This window comes from Nerophis lumbriciformis, linkage group LG29 (genome assembly GCF_033978685.3).
Source record: "Nerophis lumbriciformis linkage group LG29, RoL_Nlum_v2.1, whole genome shotgun sequence".
Classification (NCBI taxonomy): domain Eukaryota; kingdom Metazoa; phylum Chordata; class Actinopteri; order Syngnathiformes; family Syngnathidae; genus Nerophis; species Nerophis lumbriciformis.
In genome coordinates, this window is record NC_084576.2 from 30,145,473 (window position 1) to 30,169,381 (window position 23,909).

Here is a 23,909-nt window from a genome sequence, read left to right on the forward strand (position 1 = left end):
GAAGTTGGAACGTTTTGAATCGGGTGAAAAATGTGGAAGGTAGAGCGCGCCAAAATCTGCAGAATAATAATAATAATAAAGAGAGGAATTTTGGCGTAGAAAACCATATGTGTGAATGTTTTGGAGCATTCACACAATTAATAATGAAATCCAGAGGCAAATTCATACATTATTCGCCAGAGGTGTGGACTCGAGTCACATGACTTGGACTCGAGTCATGAATTTGATGACTTTAGACTCGACTTGACAAAATGTAAAAAGACTTGCAACTCGACTTAGACTTTAACATCAATGACTTGTGACTTCACTTGGACTTGAGCCTTTTGAATTGACATGACTTGACATGACTTGCTACTTTCCCCAAAACCCAAAGATGAAAAAGTTATTCGGGAGCGCTCCGTATTTTTCATTGTGTACTTGTCTATCAGCGTTGCGTGTGTCAGCTGGTGTGGTCTCAGTACAACAGCCAATCAAATTAGATCTACTTTGTTATCATCACACAGCATTCATCCAATCAAATTGCAGGACAACCAACGAAGAAGACATGTCCAAACCACACGCCAGTGAACAAAAAATGATACCTAAAATAATTTCGTTTGGGTATAAAAATTACGAGGTGGTCAACACAAAACGGTTTGCAGTATGCAACACATGCGGTTCGAAAATTACTGATGGAGAGGCAACAACTTCCAACTTCGTCCGGCATTTGAAGTTGCACAAAGAACGGTAAGTTTTGAATGTAAGATAATGTTTATTGGCTAAGTAACGTGACTTTTATTTGCTGTGTAGTTAAATCAGTGAGGCTGTAAACTCACTGCTAACGTTATAACGTTATTGCAAACACGGGAATCTGTTGCAGTTCACTACCTTATTCATACTTTTTGTTCAGTGATTTTTTTTAAGCAGGGTTACGTTAGTCAATATATCACACGTAACGTTAGACGGCGGTCAGCAGCACCGCGTATTTTAGCCACCTAAAAAAAGACAAAAATAGTAAAATAAAGGTCAGTTAAAATGTATACTATATTATGAATATGTGTACCGTTTTAGCTAGCTTTCTGACATACTGTTGGTTGTTTACCTCAGTGGTCCCCAACCACCGGGCCGCGGCCCGGTACTGGTCCGTGGATCGATTGGTATCGGGCCGCACAAGAATTTTTTCTTTTTTTTTTCTTTTTTTAATTAAATCAACATAAAAAACACAAGATACACTTACAAGTAGTGCACCAACCCCCAAAAAACTCTCCCCCTTTTGTTCTGGGCATTGAACATGAAGACTCTTCCTTCACTGTTCCGAGTGGCCATGAGAGTCTTGGCAGTGCCTGCCTCCAGTGCTCCAGTGGAGCGAGTTTTCAGCCATGGTGGCATCATACTACGCCCCCATCGTGCACAAATGACTGACAGACTCTTGGCTAATTTGGTCTTTTGCAAATGCAATGCAGCATAGGGCCCTGACATATAATAAGTACAACTTTTTTGTTATGTTCACGTATATGTCATGTTTTTTCAATGTTAACACTTTTGTACAAATAAGTACATTTGCACTTTATTTTTCAATGTGTTTGTTCTGTAAAGGAATGAGTTAATGTTTAAAATGACTGGTTAATAGTGCTATTATAAAGTGCAATGTCAGCACAATTTTCTTTCCTGCAATTTAAAATGCACTTGTTTTAATAAATAAATACAGCGTTTGAAAAGCATACACAATCTGTGTTAATATATTAGTCTGTGGTTAAAAGGACTCGAAACTCAAAATGCAGGACTTAGGACTTGACTTGAGACTTTCCAGTCTTGACTTTGGACTTGACTCGGGGCTTGCCTGTCTTGACTCGGACTTGAGGGCAAAGACTTGAGACTTACTTGTGACTTGCAAAACAATGACTTGGTCCCACCTCTGTTATTCGCTGATGGCAGCCATATCTGCAATGTGGCCCTCAATGAAAACCACTTTGACATCCCTACTGTATTGTCTCTCTGCAGATCCCCGTGTCAAGAATTCTTCCCGTCCCCGTGTCACCGATGATGCCTCTCCCCTCCCCGGCTCGTACGGGAGCTCGCACTTTGGCCGACATCAAAGCCAAGGCCCAGCTTGCGCGGGCGCAGCGAGCCGCGGCTGCCGCCGCCTCAAAAGAAGCCGCGCCTTTGCCGTCCCCGGGTCTCGGCCCGGCATCTCCGCCGGCCTCGGCCAGGTTAGCAGCCGACACCGGCACAGCTCCTTCTTGCCAACAGGATCCTGTTGGTCCACTCGGTCCAAGTCCCTCCGAGCAGAACAGTAGTCTTGAGCCAGCAGTGTCAGTGCATTCAACCCGGACCGCCTCTTGTATCCCTGCGAACAATCCACTGGTCACGAGGCTTCTTCAAGGCAAAGAGGTTCCTTTGGAGCAGATCCTCCCGAAACCCCTCACCAAGACGGAGGTGAAGGCCAACGTTCACTCTAGTAAGATGAAGACCGCTGGTGATCCTGACCACCAGCAGCACGCCGCCTCAAGCTACTCCAGACCTCCTGACAGAGACACTCAGGAGCAGATTCTTCAGACTCTCATGGAGAAGAAAGTCCAGCAGAGGCCGTCTCCTCAGTCGCTGCTGTACAAAACCCATCAAACCACTCACGGAGACCAGCACCAGGACCGACCCTGGATGTCTGTCGGCTCCCTGGGTCGTAAGAGGACGCCAAGGCCCGCCATGTCGGGACACTACCTCCTCAACGTGTCCACGTACGGCCGCGGGTCGGAGAGCAAACGCCGTCACCAGTCCATCCTCCCGAATGTGTGCGGCCTTAAAAGGGAAGATGGCGATGGTAAGGAGGAGGCGGCGACTGTAAGCCAGAGCGAGGACGCAGGGAGCATCCTGCCTCGCTCCGACATCAAAGCCGAGGACGGTGGTATCAGCACCGGCAGCAACACCCTCTACTGCCAGTCAAGCCGCAAACAACTTGAACTCTGCAATAACAATCGAGGGAAATCCGAGCCATACCTCCTCCTTAATGACTCCGTTCACCAGCGCCATCAGGAAACCGCGGCGCCCCGTTACGGCGGGACCATCAGCATGTCCGTACCTCACGCTTGGAATCGCAGTTCTCAGGGGGTCGTCGCCGCCGCCGCCGCCGCGCCCTCCCCGTCGGACGCTGGCAGCGTCATGTCTTTCTCGGTGACGGTCACCACCATACCCGCCGGTAACTCCGTCAGCCAGAGCCAGACGTCGCCCGAGCCGGCCTTCATGAAGGGCCCCAACATGGAGGACAACATGCAGTCCACGTGCTACTGTCGGCTGAAGGCCATGATCATGTGCAAAGGATGCGGAGCCTTCTGCCACCACGACTGCATCGGGCCCTCGGAACTCTGCGTCTCCTGTCTGGTGGTACGATGACGCGTCCAGCGGGTCTTTCACAGGTAGTCGGTAGCGACACCACCACATCTACACTGGATGTGTAGTTTTGTCCTTAGAAATCCCTTTTTAATCCCGTCAAGTCTGCCAGATGAAATCCGGCAGCGTTTGCACTCGCTAGCATTAGTGTGATATATTTTAAAAATATATATATATATATTTGTGTAGTTTTTAACAAGGAGGGAAAAAATGAATGTGGCTATTTTTGTAGAACCTAAAGACTGTTGTGTTTTAGACTGACACTTTTTACTATCGGGCTTATTAGTAAGCTGCAAAAAAAAAAAGAAAAAAAAAAGACAATGGGGCGCTGATAATCATTGTTTGTAAGAAAAACAAGTAAACTTATTTGGCATTTATGTGCGTACAGCAGGGAAGAAGTGCAACACTATTTTGTCATTACAATCACAACTTTACAAAAAATAATGTATAGTTTTTCAAAAAGATTTTTAAATACATTTAAGGTAAACTTTATACAACTATAAGAATCAACATTTAATCATGTTAAGAAAAACGGCATGTGACAAGAAGATATATTCTGCACTTGAATTTATGTGCAAATATACATATATATTTTTATATATACAGTACAGGCCAAAAGTTTGGCCACACCTTCTCATTCACAACACAATTTATGCTCCCAACCCCATTGGTAAAGCAAGAAATTCCACGAATCAACCCTGATAAGGCACACCTGTGAAGTGAAAACTACCTCTTGAAGCTCATGGAGAGAATGCCAAGAGTGTGCAAAGCAGTAATCAGAGCGAAGGGTGGCTATTTTGAAGAAACTAGACTATAAAACGTGTTTTCAGTTATTTCACCTTTTTTCTTGTTAAGTACATAACTCCACATGTGTTCATTCATAGTTTTGATGTGACAATCTACAATGTAAATAGTCATGAAAATAATGAAAATGCATTGAAATGAGAAGGTGTGTCCAAACCTTTGGGCTGTACTGTGTGTGTGTATGTATGTATATGTATATATATATATATATATATATATATATATATATATATATATATATATATATATATATATATATATATATATATATATATATATATGTATGTATGTATGTATGTATGTATATATATGTATATATATATGTATATATATATATATATATGTATATATATGTATGTATGTATATGTGTGTATATATATATATATATATACATATATATGTATATATATATATATATACACATATATATATATATATATACACACACATATATATATATATATATATATATATATATATATATATATATATATATATATATATATATATATATATATATATATATATATATTAGGGCTGCAACTAACGATTAATTTGATAATAGATTAATCCGTCGATTATTACTTCGATTAATCGATTAATAATCGGATAAAAGAGACTAACTACATTTCTATCCTTTCCAGTATTTTATTGGAAAAAAACCAGCATACTGGCACCATACTTATTTTGATTATTGTTTCTCAGCTGTTTGTATATGTTGCAGTTTATAAATAAAGGTTTATTAAAAAAAATGAAATAAAAAATATCTTTGCATAGCAAAGATCCAACGAATCGATGACTAAATTAATCGCCAACTATTTTTATAATCGATTTTAAACAATTTAATCGATTAGTTGTTGCAGCCCTAATATATATGTATGTATATATATATACATACATATATATATATATATATACATATACACATACACACATATATATATACACATACATATATATACACACATACATATATATGTATGTGTGTATGCATATATATATATATATATACACACACTTTAAAAAATATATATTTTCGTGACCTGCGGTATGGTTTCCTACTGATTTGTAGATATTGTTACACCTTCAAACTGATGCTCACATTCATGTCAAAAATAGATCATTTTGTTCTGTAAATATTTAAGGCGGATGGAAACAGTTGCAGAAATAATCGGAGGCGATTTATCGCAAAATGTACGAGTCAAAACGCTAACGCTTTAGCATAAAAGGCTAAGTCTGCGTGTAAGTACTTGATTGGTTCGGCACGGCGTTGCTTTTTTTTGTGCGAGCAAATGATTTTGAAGTGCAATACGAAAAACACTTCACTTTATATAAAACATTTTTTTAATAAACTTTACATTTCCCGGAGGTGCAATAGCGATTCTTTCCAAATGCCAAAGTCACCTTAATGAAAATACAAATCAGATCTCATTTTAAATGTCTTACTAATTAATCAAAGTAATATATTTTCAATGATATATTTTAATATAGAACTTTTTAAAACAACAGGGTATATTTACTCCTATTATTATTAATATATTGGCCTTGTGTTTTTCCTGTGATTTTTTTGTTTGGACCAGACAGGCCACTGTAGGGCTTTTATTGTCTTAAGCACTTTTGTGATGTTCTTGCATAAACATAAACACAGTCAAACCTTGTTTTTTTTTTTTGTTGTTGTTGGTAATCCCTCTCAAAAAGTCAGACCAAAACAAAAACGCATGAAAACCCCAAGTTTTCCCCCAGAAGTAAATCAGTTTGGGCCGGACACAGCATAAAACTTTTGGTGGACAAAACGAGACAAAGACAGAGTGGAAGATTTGACATGTAAACAAACTGTTGCGTCACAGTCCGCACTATGGTGGGTTCAAGAACCGCAGAAATGAGTAGGACAAAACGATGTTGATGGAATACTCATATTACACAGTGGGCTTTCTAACAATTGGAAGATTTGACATGTCAACAAACTGTTGCGTCACAGTCCGCACTATGGTGAGTTCAAGAACCGCCGAAATTAGTTGTACAAAACGATGTTCATCAAATACTCATATTGATTGTGGGCTTTCTAACAATTGGAAGATTTTTACATGTAAACAAACTGTTGCGTCACAGTACACACTATGGTGAGTTCAAGAACCGCTGAAATTAGTAGGACAAAACGATGTTCACCAAATACTCATATTGATTGTGGGCTTTCTAACAATTGGAAGATTTGACATGTCAACAAACTGTTGCATCACAGTCTGCACTATGGTGAGTTCAAGAACCGCCGAAATTAGTAGGACAAAAGGATGTTGACCAAATACTCATTAAACAGTGGGCTTTCTAACAATTGGAAGATTTGACATGTCAACAAACTGTTGCGTCACAGTCCGCACTATGGTGAGTTCAAGAACCGCCAAAATTAGTAGGACAAAACGATGTTCACCAAATACTCATATTACACAGTGGGCTTTCTAACAATTGGAAGATTTTTACATGTAAACAAACTGTTGCGTCACAGTCCACACTATGGTGAGTTCAAGAACCGCCGAAATTAGTAGGACAAAACGATGTTCACCAAATACTCATATTGATTGTGGGCTTTCTAACAATTGGAAGATTTGACATGTAAACAAACTGTTGCGTCACAGTCCACACTATGGTGAGTTCAAGAACCGCCGAAATTAGTAGGACAAAACGATGTTGACCAAATACTCATATTGAACAGTGGACTTTCTAACAATTGGAAGTTTTTACATGTAAACAAACTGTTGCGTCACAGTCCGCACTATGGTGAGTTCAAGAACCGCCGAAATTAGTAGGACAAAACGATGTTGACCAAATACTCATATTGAACAGTGGGCTTTCTAACAATTGGAAGTTTTTACATGTAAACAAACTGTTGCGTCACAGTCCGCACTATGGTGAGTTCAAGAACCGCCGAAATTAGTAGGACAAAAGGATGTTGACCAAATACTCATATTAAACAGTAGGCTTTGTAACAATTGGAAGATTTGACATGTAAACAAACTGTTGCGTCACAGTCCACACTATGGTGAGTTCAAGAAGCGCCGAAATTAGTAGGACAAAACGATGTTCACCAAATACTCATATTAAACAGTGGGCTTTCTAACAATTGGAATATTTGACATGTCAACAAACTGTTGCGTCACAGTCCGCATTATGGTGAGTTCAAGAACCGCCGAAATTAGTAGGACAAAAGGATGTTGACCAAATACTCATTAAACAGTGGGCTTTCTAATAATTGGAAGATTTGACATGTCAACAAACTGTTGCGTCACAGTCCGCACTATGGTGAGTTCAAGAACCGCCGAAATTAGTAGGACAAAAGGATGTTGACGGAATACTCATATTGAACAGTGGGCTTTCTAACAATTGGAAGTTTTTACATGTAAACAAACTGTTGCGTCACAGTCCACACTATGGTGAGTTCAAAAACCGCCGAAATTAGTAGGACAAAACGATGTTGACCAAATACTCATATTGAACAGTGGGCTTTCTAACAATTGGAAGTTTTTACCTGTAAACAAACTGTTGCGTCACAGTCCGCACTATGGTGAGTTCAAGGACCGGCGAAATGAGTAGGACATAACTATGTTCACCAAATATCCGTATTAAACAGTGGGCTTTCTAACAATTGGCAAGGTTTGTGTCATATTTGTCCTCAAACAAAAACCATACTAAAACAAACAAACAAAAAAATTCCCCCATCTTTTTTCATTTTCAATCCTTTTTTAAAAAAATGCTCCAGGGAGCCACTAGGGCAGCGCTAAAGAGCCGTGGGTTGCTGACCCCCGATCTAAGGGGTTCCACACCTGAGAAGATATACCAAACTCAGGGTTCCAGAGTCTTTCACTTGCGTTTTTTGCACCTCAGGACTCGGCCTATGCGCACTCACGGCCTCACAGACAGTCTAAAATTCTAGAGCTCTTTTTAAAAAATGCAAACTTTTCTTACTCTGGGGGTGGAAAAAAGCCAGAGCCACGAGTTGATTGATTGATTGATTGATTGATTGATTGAAGTAAAGCATACAAAAAGGGATACCAATTTTTTTTTATTGGTACAATAGTAAAAAAAAAAGCTGCCCAATGTTTTTTATTTTTTATTTCCTGCATACGAAAACCAAGGTTTGACTGTACTTCTAATTGTGGACATGACAGTTTGTCAGCGGATTATTCCGTGCCCATTTGAAGTCGAATTGGTAAGCATGGGATTTCTTTCAGCTGTCATGCATACGTTAATTCCCGTAAACTGATACGATTTAATACCCCGAAAATCTATTTACAAATAATTTTGTGTTTGTTGAATGTCATGAGGCTGTATTTATTTTAAAGGAAAACTGTTCAATGTGTTGTCATTCCCCCCACAATCCCTATGTGAGGCCGGAACACACATCTTTACCCTTTTTGTGTGTTGAATTTCAGAAAAGCCCTCAGGTAAGAAAACAAAAAACAAAAATGCCGAGCGCAGCCGAGCAGTGTCGTTGGGTTTAATTTGAGAGCTAGTAACACAGAGAAGTAGTTCCTCTGTGTTACCTCCTACGATAACAATATGGTATACCTTGGTTAATATGCTCGTAAATGAAGTGTTATCGCTGGTTTGGAATGTTTTTTTTAGAGGGATTTATAGATGTTAGCCACCTCGTGCTAGCAGTTTTTTACTCTTTAGAACGCACAGGGAAAGGTAAGATGTGTTTTGTTTTGTTTCCTCACCCCCCCCCCCCCCCCCCCAAGAAAAAAAGTGCAGTTTTCCTTTAAGACAACACTTTGTTGGGAGTTATTTGTCGTAGAACAACAAGCGTTGTAGAAAAACCAACAGGAAAAGCGACGTCATTTTGGTGTCCCTGTTTTAAAAGTGAATGTACTGTCATTGTCAGCACTTGTAAACAAAGTGTATTTAATCCAAAAGCTACATAGACTATTATGAATAAATAGAAAAACATATTCACTATCTCCTGTCTTCTGTGCCATCTTTCTGGCTGGCATGCCAGAGTAAACATTCATAACTAAACCAAACAATGACATCAACATGAGGTGACATTTTCTACAAATGACTCCTACTACTTTTACTGGGTAGAAGTAGTAAGTACACATGTGTGCCTTTGTATTTACTACTTTTACTGGGTAGGAGTAGTAAGTACACGTGTGTTCATGTGTACTTACTACTTTTGCTGAGTAGAAGTAGTAAGTACACATGTGTGCCTTTGTATTTACTACTTTTACTGGGGAGAAGTAGTATGTACACACGGGTTCCTGTGTACTTGCTATTTTACTACTTTTACTTGGTAGGAGTAGTAAGTCCACATGTGTTCTTGTGTACTTCCTTACTACTTTTAGTGGAAGATAGTGTGCTTCCTACTTTACTTACTAGTTTTACTGGGTAGAAGTAGTAAGTACATGTGTGTTCCTGTGTACTTACTACTTTTGCTAAGTAGAAATAGTAAGTACACGTGTGCCTTTGTATTTACTACTTTTACTGGGTAGAAATAGTAAGTCCACATGTGTGCTTTTGTATTTACTACTTTTACTGGGTAGAAATAGTAAGTCCACTTGTGTGCTTGTGTACTTTCTTACTACTTTTACTGGAAGATAGTAGTCAGTACATAAGTGCCTGTGTACTTACTAGTTTTACTGTGCAGAAGTAGTAAGTACACATGTGTTCCTGTGTACCTACTATTTTACCTACTAGTTTTACTGGGTAGTAGTGGTAAGTCCACACGTGTTCTCCTTACTACTTTCACTACACATGTGTGTTTATGTGTACTTTCTACTCTCTTTACTACTTTTACTGGAAGGTAGTAGTCAGTACACGTCTTTCTGTGCACTTACAACTTTCGTTAGGTAGAAGTAGTAAATACAAATATGTTCCTGGGTGCTTACAACTTTTCTTACTACTTTTACTGGGTAGAAGCAGTAAGTGCCCATGCGTGCCTTTGTATTTACTGCTTTTACTGGGGAGAAGTAGTATGTACACACGGGTTCCTGTGTACTTGCTATTTTACTACTTTTACTTGGTAGAAGTAGTAAGTCCACATGTGTTCTTGTGTACTTCCTTACTACTTTTACTGGAAGATAGTGTGCTTCCTACTTTACTTACTAGTTTTACTGGGTAGAAGTAGTAAGTACACGTGTGTTTCTGTGTACTTACTACTTTTACTGGGTAGAAGTAGTAAGCACACGTGTGCCTTTGTATTTACTACTTTTACTGGGTAGAGGTAGTAAGTACACGTGTGTTCCTCTGTACTTACTACTTTTGCTGAGTAGAAGTAGTAAGCACACATATGTGCCTTTGTATTTACTACTTTTACTGGGTAGAAGTATTAAGTACGCGTGTGTTCATGTGTACTTACTACTTTTGCTGAGTAGAAGTAGTAAGCACACATGTGTGCCTTTGTATTTACTGCTTTTACTGGGTAGAAGTAGTATGTACACACGGGTTCATGTGTACTTGCTATTTTACTACTTTTACTTGGTAGGAGTAGTAAGTCCACATGTGTTCTTGTGTACTTCCTTACTACTTTTACTGGAAGATAGTGTGCTTCCTACTTACTAGTTTTACTGGGTAGAAGTAGTAAGTACGCGTGTGTTTCTGTGTACTTACTACTTTTACTGGGTAGAAGTATTAAGCACACGTGTGCCTTTGTATTTACTACTTTTACTGGGTAGAGGTAGTAAGTACACGTGTGTTCCTGTGTACATACTACTTTTGCTAAGTAGAAATAGTAAGTACACATGTGTGCCTTTGTATTTACTACTTTTACTCGGTAGAAATAGTAAGTCCACATGTGTGCCTTTGTATTTACTACATTTACTGGGTAGAAATAGTTAGTCCACTTGTGTGCTTGTGTACTTTCTTACTATTTTTACTGGAAGATAGTAGTCAGTACACAAGTTCCTGTGTACTTACTAGTTTTACTGGGTAGAAGTAGTAAGTACACGTGTTCCTGTGTACCTACTATTTTACCTACTAGTTTTACTGGGTAGTAGTGGTAAGTCCACACGTGTTCTCCTTACTACTTTCACTACACATGTGTGTTTATGTGTACTTTCTACTCTCTTTACTACTTTTACTGGAAGGTAGTAGTCAGTACACATGTCTTTCTGTGCACTTACAACTTTCGTTAGGTAGAAGTAGTAAATACAAATATGTTCCTGGGTGCTTACAACTTTTCTTACTACTTTTACTGGGTAGAAGCAGTAAGTGCCCATGCGTGCCTTTGTATTTACTGCTTTTACTGAGGAGAAGTAGTATGTACACACGGGTTCCTGTGTACTTGCTATTTTACTACTTTTACTTGGTAGAAGTAGTAAGTCCACATGTGTTCTTGTGTACTTCCTTACTACTTTTACTGGAAGATAGTGTGCTTCCTACTTTACTTACTAGTTTTACTGGGTAGAAGTAGTAAGTACGCGTGTGTTTCTGTGTACTTACTACTTTTACTGGGTAGAAGTATTAAGCACACGTGTGCCTTTGTATTTACTACTTTTACTGGGTAGAGGTAGTAAGTACATGTGTGTTCCTGTGTACATACTACTTTTGCTAAGTAGAAATAGTAAGTACACGTGTGCCTTTGTATTTACTACTTTTACTGGGTAGGAATAGTAAGTCCACATGTGTGCTTTTGTATTTACTACTTTTACTGGGTAGAAATAGTAAGTCCACTTGTGTGCTTGTGTACTTTCTTACTACTTTTACTGGAAGATAGTAGTCAGTACATAAGTGCCTGTGTACTTACTAGTTTTACTGGGTAGAAGTAGTAAGTACACATGTGTTCCTGTGTACCTACTATTTTACCTACTAGTTTTACTGGGTAGTAGTGGTAAGTCCACACGTGTTCTCCTTACTACTTTCACTACACATGTGTGTTTATGTGTACTTTCTACTCTCTTTACTACTTTTACTGGAAGGTAGTAGTCAGTACACATGTCTTTCTGTGCACTTACAACTTTCGTTAGGTAGAAGTAGTAAATACAAATATGTTCCTGGGTCTTTACAACTTTACTTACTACTTTTACTGGGTAGAAGCAGGAAGTGCCCATGTGTTTCTTTGTACTTACTACTTTCGCTGGGTAGAAGTACACATGTGTTCCTGTGTACTTACTACTTTACTTACTACTTTTACTGGTAGAAGTAGTAAGTACATATGAGTTGCTTACTACTCCAGCTGGGTAGAGGTAGTAAGTAGGCGTGTGTTCCTGTATATTTACTACTTTACTCACTACTTTCACTGGGTAGAAGTACTCATGTGTTCCTGTGTACTTACTACTTTACTTACTACTTTTACTGGTAGAAGTAGTAAGTACATATGAGTTACTTACTACTCCAGCTGGGTAGAGGTAGTAAGTAGGCGTGTGTTCCTGTATATTTACTACTTTACTCACTACTTTTACAGGTAAGTACACATGTCTTCCTGTGCACTTACTACTTTCATTGGGTAGAAGTTTTAAATACAAATATGTTCCTGTGTACTTACAACTTTACTTACTACTTTTACTGGGTAGAAGTAGTAAGTACACATGTGTTCCTGTGTACCTACTATTTTACCTACTAGTTTTACTGGGTAGTAGTAGTAAGTCCACGTGTTCTCCTTACTACCTTTACTGAAAGGTAGTAGTCACTACACGTGTGTGTTTATGTGTACTTTCTACTCTCCTTACTACTTTTACTGGAAGGTAGTAGTCAGTACACATCTCTTCCTGTGCACTTACAACTTTTCTTACTACTCTCATTGGGTAGAAGTAGTAAATACAAATATGTTCCCGGGTGCTTACAACTTTACTTACTACTTTTACTGGGTAGAAGCAGGAAGTGCCCATGTGTTTCTTTGTACTTACTACTTTTACTGGGTAGAAGTAGTAAGTACACATGTTTTGTGTACTTTCTACTTTCACTGGGTATAAGTACACATCTGTTCCTGTGTACTTACTACTTTTCTTACTACTTTTACTGTTGGAAGTAGTAAGTACATATGAGTTACTTACTACTCCAGCTGGGTAGAGGTAGTACGTAGGCGTGTGTTCCTGTATATGTACTACTTTACTCACTACTTTTACAGGTAAGTACACATCTCTTCCTGTGCACTTACAACTTTTCTTACTACTTTCAATGGGTAGAAGTTGTAAATAAAAATATGTTCCTGTGTACTTACAACTTTACTTACTACTTTTACTGGGTAGAAGTAGTAAGTACACATGTGTTCCTGTGTACCTACTACTTTTGCTGAGTAGAAGTAGTAAGTACACATGAGTTACTTTGTCCGTACCACTTTACTTACTACTCTAACTGGGTAGAGATAGTAAGTAGGCGTGTGTTCCTGTATATTTACCACTTTACTTACTACTTTTACAGGTAAGTACGCATGTCTTCCTGTGCACTTACAACTTTTCTTACTATTTTCATTAGATAGAAGTAGTAAATACAAATATGTTCCTTTGTACTTACAACTTTACTTACTACTTTTACTGAGTAGAAGCAGGAAGTACCCATGTGTTCCTTTGTACTTTCTACTTTTACTGGGTAGAAGCAGGAAGTACCCATGTGTTCCTTTGTACTTACTACTTCCACCGAGTAAAAGTAGTACAACAATCTTATCACGTAACATGACTTTTAAAACGTATATTATAAATAATCATTTTAATCGGTGCTTAGTTTCCCCGTAACAACAATCTTATCACGTAACATGCCTTTTAAACGTCACAACAAAGGTAACAAGTTTAGGTAAGAAATGAATACAATACAATAGAACACAGGTGAACTTACTACTTTTACTGGGTAGAAGTAGTAAGCACACATTTTTGTGTACTTACTACTTTCATTGGGTAGAAGTAGTAAATACAAATATGTTCCTGGGTACTTACAACTTACCACTTTTACTGGGTAGAAGCAGGAAATACCCATGTGTTCCTTTGTACTTACTACTTTTACTGGGTAGAAGCAAGAAGTAACCATGTGTTCCTTTGTACTTACTACTTTTACTGGGTAGAAGTAGTAAGTACACGTGTTCCTATGTACTTACTACTTCCACCCAGTGAAAGTAGTAAGTACAAAGGAACACATGTTCCTATGTACTTACTACTTCCACCCAGTGAAAGTAGTAAGTACAAAGGAACACATGGTACTTCCTGCTTCTACCCAGTAAAAGTAGTAAGTACAAAGGAACACATGGGTACTTCTTGCTTCTACCCAGTAAAAGTAGTAAGTACAAAGGAACACATGGGTACTTCCTGCTTCTACCCAGTAAAAGTGGTAAGTAAAGTTGTAAGTACCCAGGAACATATTTGTATTTACTACTTCTACCCAATGAAAGTAGTAAGTACACAAAAATGTGTACTTACTACTTTGGGTAGAAGTAGTAAGTACACGTGTTCCTATGTACTTACTACTTCCACCCAGTGAAAGTAGTAAGTACAAAGGAACACATGGGTACTTCCTGCTTCTACCCAGTGAAAGTAGTAAGTACAGAAAACATGTGTACTTACTACTTTTACTGGGTGGAAGTAGTAAGTACACATGTTTTACTGGGTGGAAGTACTAACACATGTTTTCTGTACTTACTACTTTCACTGGGTATAAGTAGTAAGTACACGTGTTCCTGTGTACTTACTACTTCCACCCAGTAAAAGTAGTAAGTACAAAGAAACACATGGGCACTTTTTGCTTCTACCCAGTAAAAGTAGTAAGTACAAAGGAACACATGGGTACTTCCTGCTTCTACCCAGTAAAAGTAGTAAGTAAAGTTGTAAGTACCCAGGAACATATTTGTATTTACTACTTCTACCCAATGAAAGTAGTAAGTACACAAAAAAATGTGTACTTACTACTGCTACCCAGTAAAACTAGTAAGTACACCTGTGTTCTATTGTACTGTATTAATTTGTTACCTTTGTTGTGACGTTTAAAAGTCATGTTACGTGATAAGATTGTTGTTACGGGGAAACTAAGCACCGATTAAAATGATTATTGACAATTTACGTTTTAAAAGTCATGTCACGTGATAAGATTGTTGTTACGGCGAAACTAAGCACCGATTAAATTGATTAGAACGCACTTTTCACAGCATGCGCGAGTTGTGTACTTTCCTACAGTCTGAGAGGCCCCTAAACGCACACGGGCCGCATCCTCGCCGGCGATTGGACGCGGGCGTGCGCGCGCGGTTGCGGGCAAAGGGGAAGACGGCCGCATGCCCGCGCATGGCAACCTCCGGTCTCCTCTCCATCTCCGCCGCCTGGCTGCCGTGACGATGCCGAGTGCGCGGCCGCCGCCACCACCGCAGTGCTCCGGGGGGCGAGGACGCGTCGAGGACTGATGGACGCTACTTCCGGTGGTGAGAGCGTCGTACGTCGTTTCGGATTCCTTTTTCTTCCTCTTTGACGTCCTGCCTTCGCGGTGCTGATGCGGGATGCTGACGATGCTCTAAACTGACGTCATTCGACGGACCGACACCGGTGAGATTAGAATTTCTTTTTTTTTCTTTTTTTTTATAAACAAAACATTGTAAGACGGTTCGTCGTCACCGTCACCGTCACGACGCGGCGCATCATGGCCGCACATGAGTGATCGCGAAGGGGGAAAGATCGCCGCAGAGCAGCGTCGAGCGATGCTCAAAAAGGTGCGGTTACGTGAATGCACCTTTTTAGGACGGTGACGTCACGCACAAGCACCAGCGCCTGTTTGTGCACGACTATGTTGCATTCCTGTATAGTTCATCATTAAAATATGCAAGATTATTATTTTTATTTTATATATCTAATTGTCAACATCTAGTTTAGAGTAATATGATGAAAACAAATGTATCAAAATATGGCAAACAAATAATACATTATGTAATTATGTGCAATAATTGGGTGTATTAGGATTTCATTGCTATTGTTGTGTTGTTTTTTCCAAAACAGAACACATATTTACAATACATTTAATTTTAAGTATTGACTAGATTACATTTATATATTTTTTTAAATTAAAATAAATATAATTATTACTTATTAAATTACATATATAAATATTTAAAGTAAAATGTCAAATTTTGCAGTTCAGTAAAGACTGTTAATTGGTTCCTGAATGTCCAAAAAGTAGGAATTATTTACTATAAATGGAATATTTTCATAGCTCGAGGATATAAAGTCTTTTTAAATACGTTATGAGAGCCCTCTTGTAGGGGTGGGAATATTTGAGAACCTCATGATCCGATTCTGATTCCTGGCCTGGCGATTTCATTCAGAATCCATTTTTGAAAATGATGAATCGATTTAGAATCGGGTTGAATTATCATCGCAATTCGGATGTGAAACTATTTTTTTGTGCACCTTACCCTTACATGTATCACACTCCAGGCCCTGAGGGCCACATTCATGTGGTCTTCCACATCATTTAACGTGGCCCGCCACATCATTTATTGTGGCCCGCCACATCATTTATTGTGGTCATCCACCTCATTTAATGTGTTCCACCTTGAATTCAATGTGGTGTTAAACGTCATTTAATGTGGTCTTCCACGTCATTAAATCTGGCCCGTCATGTCATCCAACATGGTTTTTCTCGCCATTTAATGTGGCCTGTAACATCATATAATGTGGTCTGTAACGTCATTCAACGTGGTCTTCCACACCATTTATTGTGGCCTGTAATGTCATTTAATATGGGTCGTCACGTCATCCAACATGGTCTTCTACACCATTTATATGGCCTGTAACGTCATTCGGTGTGGTCCTCCACGTCATTTCATGTGGCCTGTAATGTCATTTAAAGTAATCCATCACATCATCCAACATGGTCTTCCATGCCAATTAAATGTGGCCTGTAACGTCATTCTGTGTGGTCCTCCATGGCATTTCAAGTGGCCTGTAATGTAATATAAAGTAGCCCGTCACATCATCCAACATGGTCTTCCATGTCAATTTAATGTGGCCTGTAACGTCATTTAAAGTGGTCTTCCACATCATATAATGTGGGTCGTCACGTCATCCAACGTGGTCTTCCATGCCATTTATTGTGGCCTGTAATGTCATTTAATGTGGTTTTCCACATCATATAATGTGGTCTGTAACGTCATTCAACATGGTCTTCCACGCCATTTAAGGTGGCCTTTAAGGTCATTTAATGTGGTTTTTCACTTCATTAAATGTGGCCCATCACGTCATCCAACATGGTCTTCCACACCATTTATATGGCCTGTAACGTCATTCGGTGTGGTCCTCCACGTCATTTCATGTGGCCTGTAATGTCATTTAAAGTAGCCCATCACATCATCCAACATGGTCTTCCACCCCAATTTAATGTGGCCTGTAACGTCATTCTGTGTGGTCCTCCACGGCATTTCATGTGGCCTGTAATTTAAAGTAGCCCGTCACATCATCCAACATGGTCTTCCATGCCAATTTAATGTGGCCTGTAACGTGATTTAAAGTGGTCTTCCACATCATATAATGTGGGTCGTCACGTCATCCAACGTGGTCTTCCACGCCATTTAATGTGGCCTGTAACGTCATTTAACGTGGTCTTCCACATCATATAATGTGGTCTTCCACATCATATAATGTGGTCTGTAACGTCATTCAACGTGGTCTTCCACGCCATTTATTGTGGCCTGTAATGTCATTTAATATGGGTCGTCACGTCATCCAACATGGTCTTCCATATCATTTAATGTGGCCTGTAACGTCATTTAAGGTGGTCTTCCACTTCATATAATGTGGTCTGTCACGTCATCCAACATGGTCTTGCACGCCATTTAAAGTGACCTGTAAGGTCATTTAATGTGGTTTTTCACGTCATTAAATGTGGCCCGTCACGTCATCCAACATGGTCTTCCACACCATTTATATGGCCTGTAACGTCATTCGGTGTGGTCCTCCACGTCATTTCTAGTGGCCTGTAATGTCATTTAAAGTAGCCCATCACATCATCCAACATGGTCTTCCACCCCAATTTAATGTGGCCTGTAACGTCATTCTGTGTGGTCCTTCACGGCATTTCAAGTGGCCTGTAATGTAATTTAAAGTAGCCCGTCACATCATCCAACATGGTCTTCCATGTCAATTTACTGTGGCCTGTAACGTAATTTAAAGTGGTCTTCCACATCATATAATGTGGTCTGTAACGCCATTTATTGTGGCCTGTAACGTCATTTAAAGTGGTCTTCCACATCATTAAAGCTGGCCCGTCACGTCATCCAACATGGTCTTCCTCGCCATTTAATGTGGCCTGTAACGTCATTTAATGTGGTCTTCCACATCATATAATGTGGTCTGTAACGTCATTCAACGTGGTCTTCCACGCCATTTATTGTGGCCTGTAATGTCATTTAATATGGGTCGTCACGTCATCCAACATGGTCTTCCATATCATTTAACATCCTTTAATGTGGTCTTCCACTTCATTAAATCTGGCCCATCACGTCATTCAATGTGGTCTTCCACACCATTTATATGGCCTGTAACGTCATTCGATGTGGTCCTCCACATCATTTCATGTGGCCTGTAATGTAATTTAAAGTAGCCCATCACATCATCCAACATGGTCTTCCATGCCAATTTAATGTGGCCTGTAACGTCATTTAAAGTGGTCTTCCACATCATATAATGTGGTCTGTAACGTCATTCAATGTGGTCTTCCACGCCATTTATTGTGGCCTTTAATGTCATTTAATATGGGTCGTCACGTCATCCAACATGGTCTTCCATGCCAATTTAAGGTGGCCTGTAACGTCATTTAAAATGGTCTTCCACATCATATAATGTGGGTCGTCACGTCATTCAACGTGGTCTTCCACGCCATTTAATGTGGCCTGTAACGTCATTTAATGTGGTCTTCCACATCATATAATGTGGTCTGTAACGTCATTCAACGTGGTCTTCCACGCCATTTATTGTGGCCTGTAATGTCATATAATATGGGTCGTCACGTCATCCAACATGGTCTTCCATATCATTTAATGTGGCCTGTAACGTCATTTAATGTGGTCTTCCACTTCATATAATGTGGTCTGTCACGTCATCCAACATGGTCTTGCACGCCATTTAAAGTGGCCTGTAAGGTAATTTAATGTGGTTTTTCACTTCATTAAATGTGGCCCGTCGCGTCATCCAACATGGTCTTCCACGCCATTTATATGGCCTGTAACTTCATTTGGTGTGGTCATCCACGTCATTTAATGTGGCCTGCAGTGTAATTTAAAGTAGCCCATCACATCATCCAACATGGTCTTCCACGCCATTTAACGTCGTCTATAACGTCATTTAATGTGGTCTTCCACCTCATTAAATCTGGCCCCTGACATCATCCAACATAGTCTTCCACGCCATTTAATGTGGCCTGTAACGTCATTTAATGTGGTCTGTAACGTCATTTAATGTGGGTCATCACGTCATCCAACATGGTCTTCCACGCCATTTAAAGTGGCCTGTAACGCCATTAAAGTGGCCTGTAACGTCATTTAATTTGGCCTGTAACGTCATTTAAAGTGGCCTGTAAAGTCATTTAAGGTGGTCTGCAACGTCATTTAAATTGGCCCTTAACGTCATTTAAAGTGGTCTGTAAGGTCATTTAATGTGGTCTTCCACTTCATTAAATCTGGCCCGTCACCTCATCCAACATGGTTTTCCACACCATTTAAGGTGGCCTGTAACGTAATTTAACTTGGCCTGTAACGTCATTTACAGTAGCCTGTAAAGTCATTTAAAGTGGTCTGCAACGTCATTTAAAATGGCCTGTAACGTCATTTAAAGTGGTCTGTAACGTCATTTAAAGTGGTCTGTAAGGTCATTTAATGTGGTCTTCCACTTCATTAAATCTGGCCCGTCACCTCATCCAACATGGTTTTCCACACCATTTAATGTGGCCTGTAACGTAATTTAAGTTGGCCTGTAACGTCATTAAAAGTGGCCTGTAAAGTCATTTAAAGTGGTCTGCAACGTCATTTAAAATGGCCTGTAACGTCATTTAAAGTGGTCTGTAACGTAATTTAAAGTGGTCTGTAAGGTCATTTAATGTGGTCTTCCACTTCATTAAATCTGGCCCGTCACCTCATCCAACATGGTTTTCCACACCATTTAAGGTGGCCTGTAACGTAATTTAAATTGGCCTGTAACGTCATTTAATGTGGCCTGTAACGTCATTTAAGGTGGCCTTTAACGTCATTTAAAGTGATCTGTAAGGTCATTTAATGTGGTCTTCCACTTCATTAAATCTGGCCCGTCACCTCATCCAACATGGTTTTCCACACCATTTAATGTGGCCTGTAACGTCATTTAAAGAGGCCTGTAACGTCATTTAAGTGGCCTGTAACGTCATTTAAAGTGGCCTTTAACGTCATTTAAAATGGCCTGTAACGTCATTTAAAGTGGTCTGTAACGTCATTTAATGTGGCCTGTAAAATCATTTAAAGTGGCCTGTAACATCATTTAATGTGGGTCGTCACGTCATCCAACTCAGTAATATTTTAATATAATATATTAAAGATAACTTAACTTTAACTTAATATTTCTCCCAGATGAAAAAAAACAAAAAAAAAGTGCCCGAAATGTCGACAAAATGTTCTACTCCAGAAAGGTTGCTTAGCATTAGCGATATGCTAACGTTGACGGTGTCACTCAAAAGCCAGCGTAATTATCTTTGTAAAAGTACAATGTTTTAATGTGACTTACTTTAACCATGTATTTGTTTACCTTCACAGGGTCAAAGTCCAGAGCTACAATTTGTGTGAAACTCCACTGACAGGTAAACACTCCGCTAGCATGCTAACAGTTAGCTAGTTAGCTTAGCCACTCTTTTTTTGTGATTGATTGAAACTTGTATTAGTAGATTGCACAGTACAGTACATATTCCGTACAATTGACCACTAAATGGTAACACCCCAATAAGTTTTTCAACTTGTTTAAGTCGAGGATCAAAGAAATGATGAGAAGTATCAACAACACCCGTACACTAGGAACTGAGCGCTAAATGTCAAACACGAGTCATTTGTTTACCTCGTTGAAATATATAAGCTGTCACAAATTCTCACTGTTTGAGAGTTAATTCATTAAAAAAAAATGTATTTAATGTTGTTCAAAACAAATAATCTTAACGAACCCAATTAGGACTGGAAATAATCCACAAAGTCATTGAACTTGCAGGAAAACAGCAGAATAGAACATTTTGTTTATGCGAGAGCAGCCATCACATGTGTTAAATTAATGATGGCAGCATTTTAGGACAAAATACTTTTTAGAAAATAACTCCAAATAAAACTGGAAATAATCCACTAAATCCTAAAAATCGTGATTAAAAAAAAGTCATGCAATGGCTGCTCTTACATAAATCAATGGTAGCAGCAAATGCAAACAAAATACTTTAAAAAATTAGTCAGAACTTGTGGTAAAATAGTGAAATAGAACATTTTGTTTAATTAATGCGATTGCTCACATAAACTAATCACAGCAGCAACCTGATGACTACAAATAAGACTGGAATAATCCACAAAGTCATAGAAATTGAAGTAAAATAACACAATCGAGCACTTTGTTACATTCATGCGATGGCTGCACTTGCGAAAATTAATGTGAGCAGCAATCTTGTTCAAAATAATTAATCTCAACGACCCCAGGACTGGAAATAATCCACAAAGTCATAGAAATTGAAATAGAATAACACAATAAAACATTTTGTTGAATTCATGAGATGGCTGCACTTGAAAAAATTAATGAAAGCAGCAATCTTGTTCAAAACAAATCATCTCAACGACCCCAATTAGGACTGGAAATAATCCACAAAGTCATAGAAATTGAAATAGAATAACACAATAAAACATTTTGTTGAATTTATGCGATGGATGCACTTGCAAAAATTTATGAAATCGGCAATTTTGTTCCAAATAAATAATCTTAATGACCCCAATTAGGACTGGAAATAATCCACAAAGTCATAGAAATTGAAGTAAAATAACACAGTAGAACACTTTGTTGCATTCATGCGATGGCTGCACTTGCAAAAATTAATGAAAGCAGCAATCTTGTTTAAAATAAATAATCTCAACGACCCCAATTAGGACTGGAAATAATCCACAAAGTCATAGAAATTGAAATAGAATAACACAATAAAGCATTTTGTTGAATTTATGCGATGGCTGCACTTGCAAAAACTTATGAAATCGGCAATTTTGTTCCAAATAAATAATCTTAATGACCCCAATTAGGACTGGAAATAATCCACAAAGTCATAGAAATTGAAGTAAAATAACACAATAGAACACTTTTTCGCATTCATGCGATGGCTGCACTTGCAAAAATTAATGAAAGCAGCAATCTTGTTTAAAATAAATAACCTCAACGACCCCAAATAGGACTGGAAATAATCCACAAAGTCATAGAAATTGAAATAGAATAACACAATAAAACATTTTGTTGAATTCATGCGATGGCTGCACTTGCAAAAATTTATGAAAGCAGCAATCTTGTTCAAAACAAATCATCTCAACGACCCCAATTAGGACTGGAAATAATCCACAAAGTCATAGAAATTGAAATAGAATAACACAATAAAACATTTTGTTGAATTTATGCGATGGCTGCACTTGCAAAAATTTATGAAATCGGCAATTTTGTTCCAAATAAATAATCTTAATGACCCCAATTAGGACTGGAAATAATCCACAAAGTCATAGAAATTGAAGTAAAATAACACAATAGAACATTTTGTTGAATTTATGCGATGGCTGCACTTGCAAAAATTTATGAAATCGGCAATTTTGTTCCAAATAAATAATCTTAATGACCCCAATTAGGACTGGAAATAATCCACAAAAGTCATAGAAATTGAAATAGAATAACACAATAAAACATTTTGTTGAATTCATGCGATGGCTGCACTTGTAAGAATTAATGAAAGCAGCAATCTTGTTCAAAATAAATCATTTTAACGACCCCAATTAGGACTGGAAATAATCCACAAAGTCATAGAAATTGAAATAGAATAACACAATAAAACATTTTGTTGAATTCATGCGATGGCTGCACTTGCAAAAATATATGAAATCGGCAATTTTGTTCCAAATAAATAATCTTAATGACCCCAATTAGGACTGGAAATAATCCACAAAGTCATATAAATTGAAGTAAAACAACACAATAGAACACTTTGTTGCATTCATGCGATGGCTGCACTTGCAAGAATTAATGAAAGCAGCAATCTTGTTTAAAATAAAGAATCTCAACGACCCCAATTAGGACTGGAAATGATCCACAAAGTCATAGAAATTGAAATAGTATAACACAATAAAACATTTTGTTGAATTTATGAGATGGCTGCACTTGCAAAAACTTATGAAATCGGCAATTTTGTTCCAAATAAATAATCTTAATGACCCCAATTAGGACTGGAAATAATCCACAAAGTCATAGAAATTGAAGTAAAATAACACAATAGAACACTTTTTCGCATTCATGCGATGGCTGCACTTGCAAAAATTAATGAAAGCAGCAATCTTGTTTAAAATAAATAATCTCAACGACCCCAATTAGGACTGGAAATAATCCACAAAGTCATAGAAATTGAAATAGAATAACACAATAAAACATTTTGTTGAATTCATGCGATGGCTGCACTTGCAAGAATTAATGAAAGCAGCAATCTTGTTCAAAATAAATCATTTTAACGACCCCAATTAGGACTGGAAATAATCCACAAAGTCATAGAATTTGCAGTAAAACAGCAGAATAGAACATTTTGTTTATGAGAGAGCGGCCATCACATGTGTTCAATTAATGCT

At 38.5% G+C, this 23,909-nt stretch overlaps 2 protein-coding genes across 7 annotated transcripts in view; both read left to right on the top strand.

The window, feature by feature from the left end:
* asxl2 (ASXL transcriptional regulator 2) overlaps window positions 1–4,346 on the top strand; it is a 40,772-nt gene extending 36,426 nt beyond the window's left edge. For all 3 annotated transcript variants that reach the window (XM_061924531.1, XM_061924533.1, XM_061924532.1), the window contains one exon: window positions 1,981–4,346. In XM_061924531.1, coding sequence (XP_061780515.1) covers window positions 1,981–3,366 — 1,386 coding nt within the window. In that variant the 3' untranslated portion in view covers window positions 3,367–4,346. The remainder of the gene's footprint in view (window positions 1–1,980) is intronic.
* A 10,817-nt stretch (window positions 4,347–15,163) lies between these two features.
* The window catches only part of dtnbb (dystrobrevin, beta b), a 92,038-nt gene continuing 83,292 nt past the window's right edge, over window positions 15,164–23,909 (top strand). For all 4 annotated transcript variants that reach the window (XM_061924544.1, XM_061924547.1, XM_061924546.1 and 1 more), the window contains exons 1-2: window positions 15,164–15,612; window positions 20,838–20,881. The gene's annotated coding sequence lies outside the window, so the exon portion shown is untranslated. The remainder of the gene's footprint in view (window positions 15,613–20,837; window positions 20,882–23,909) is intronic.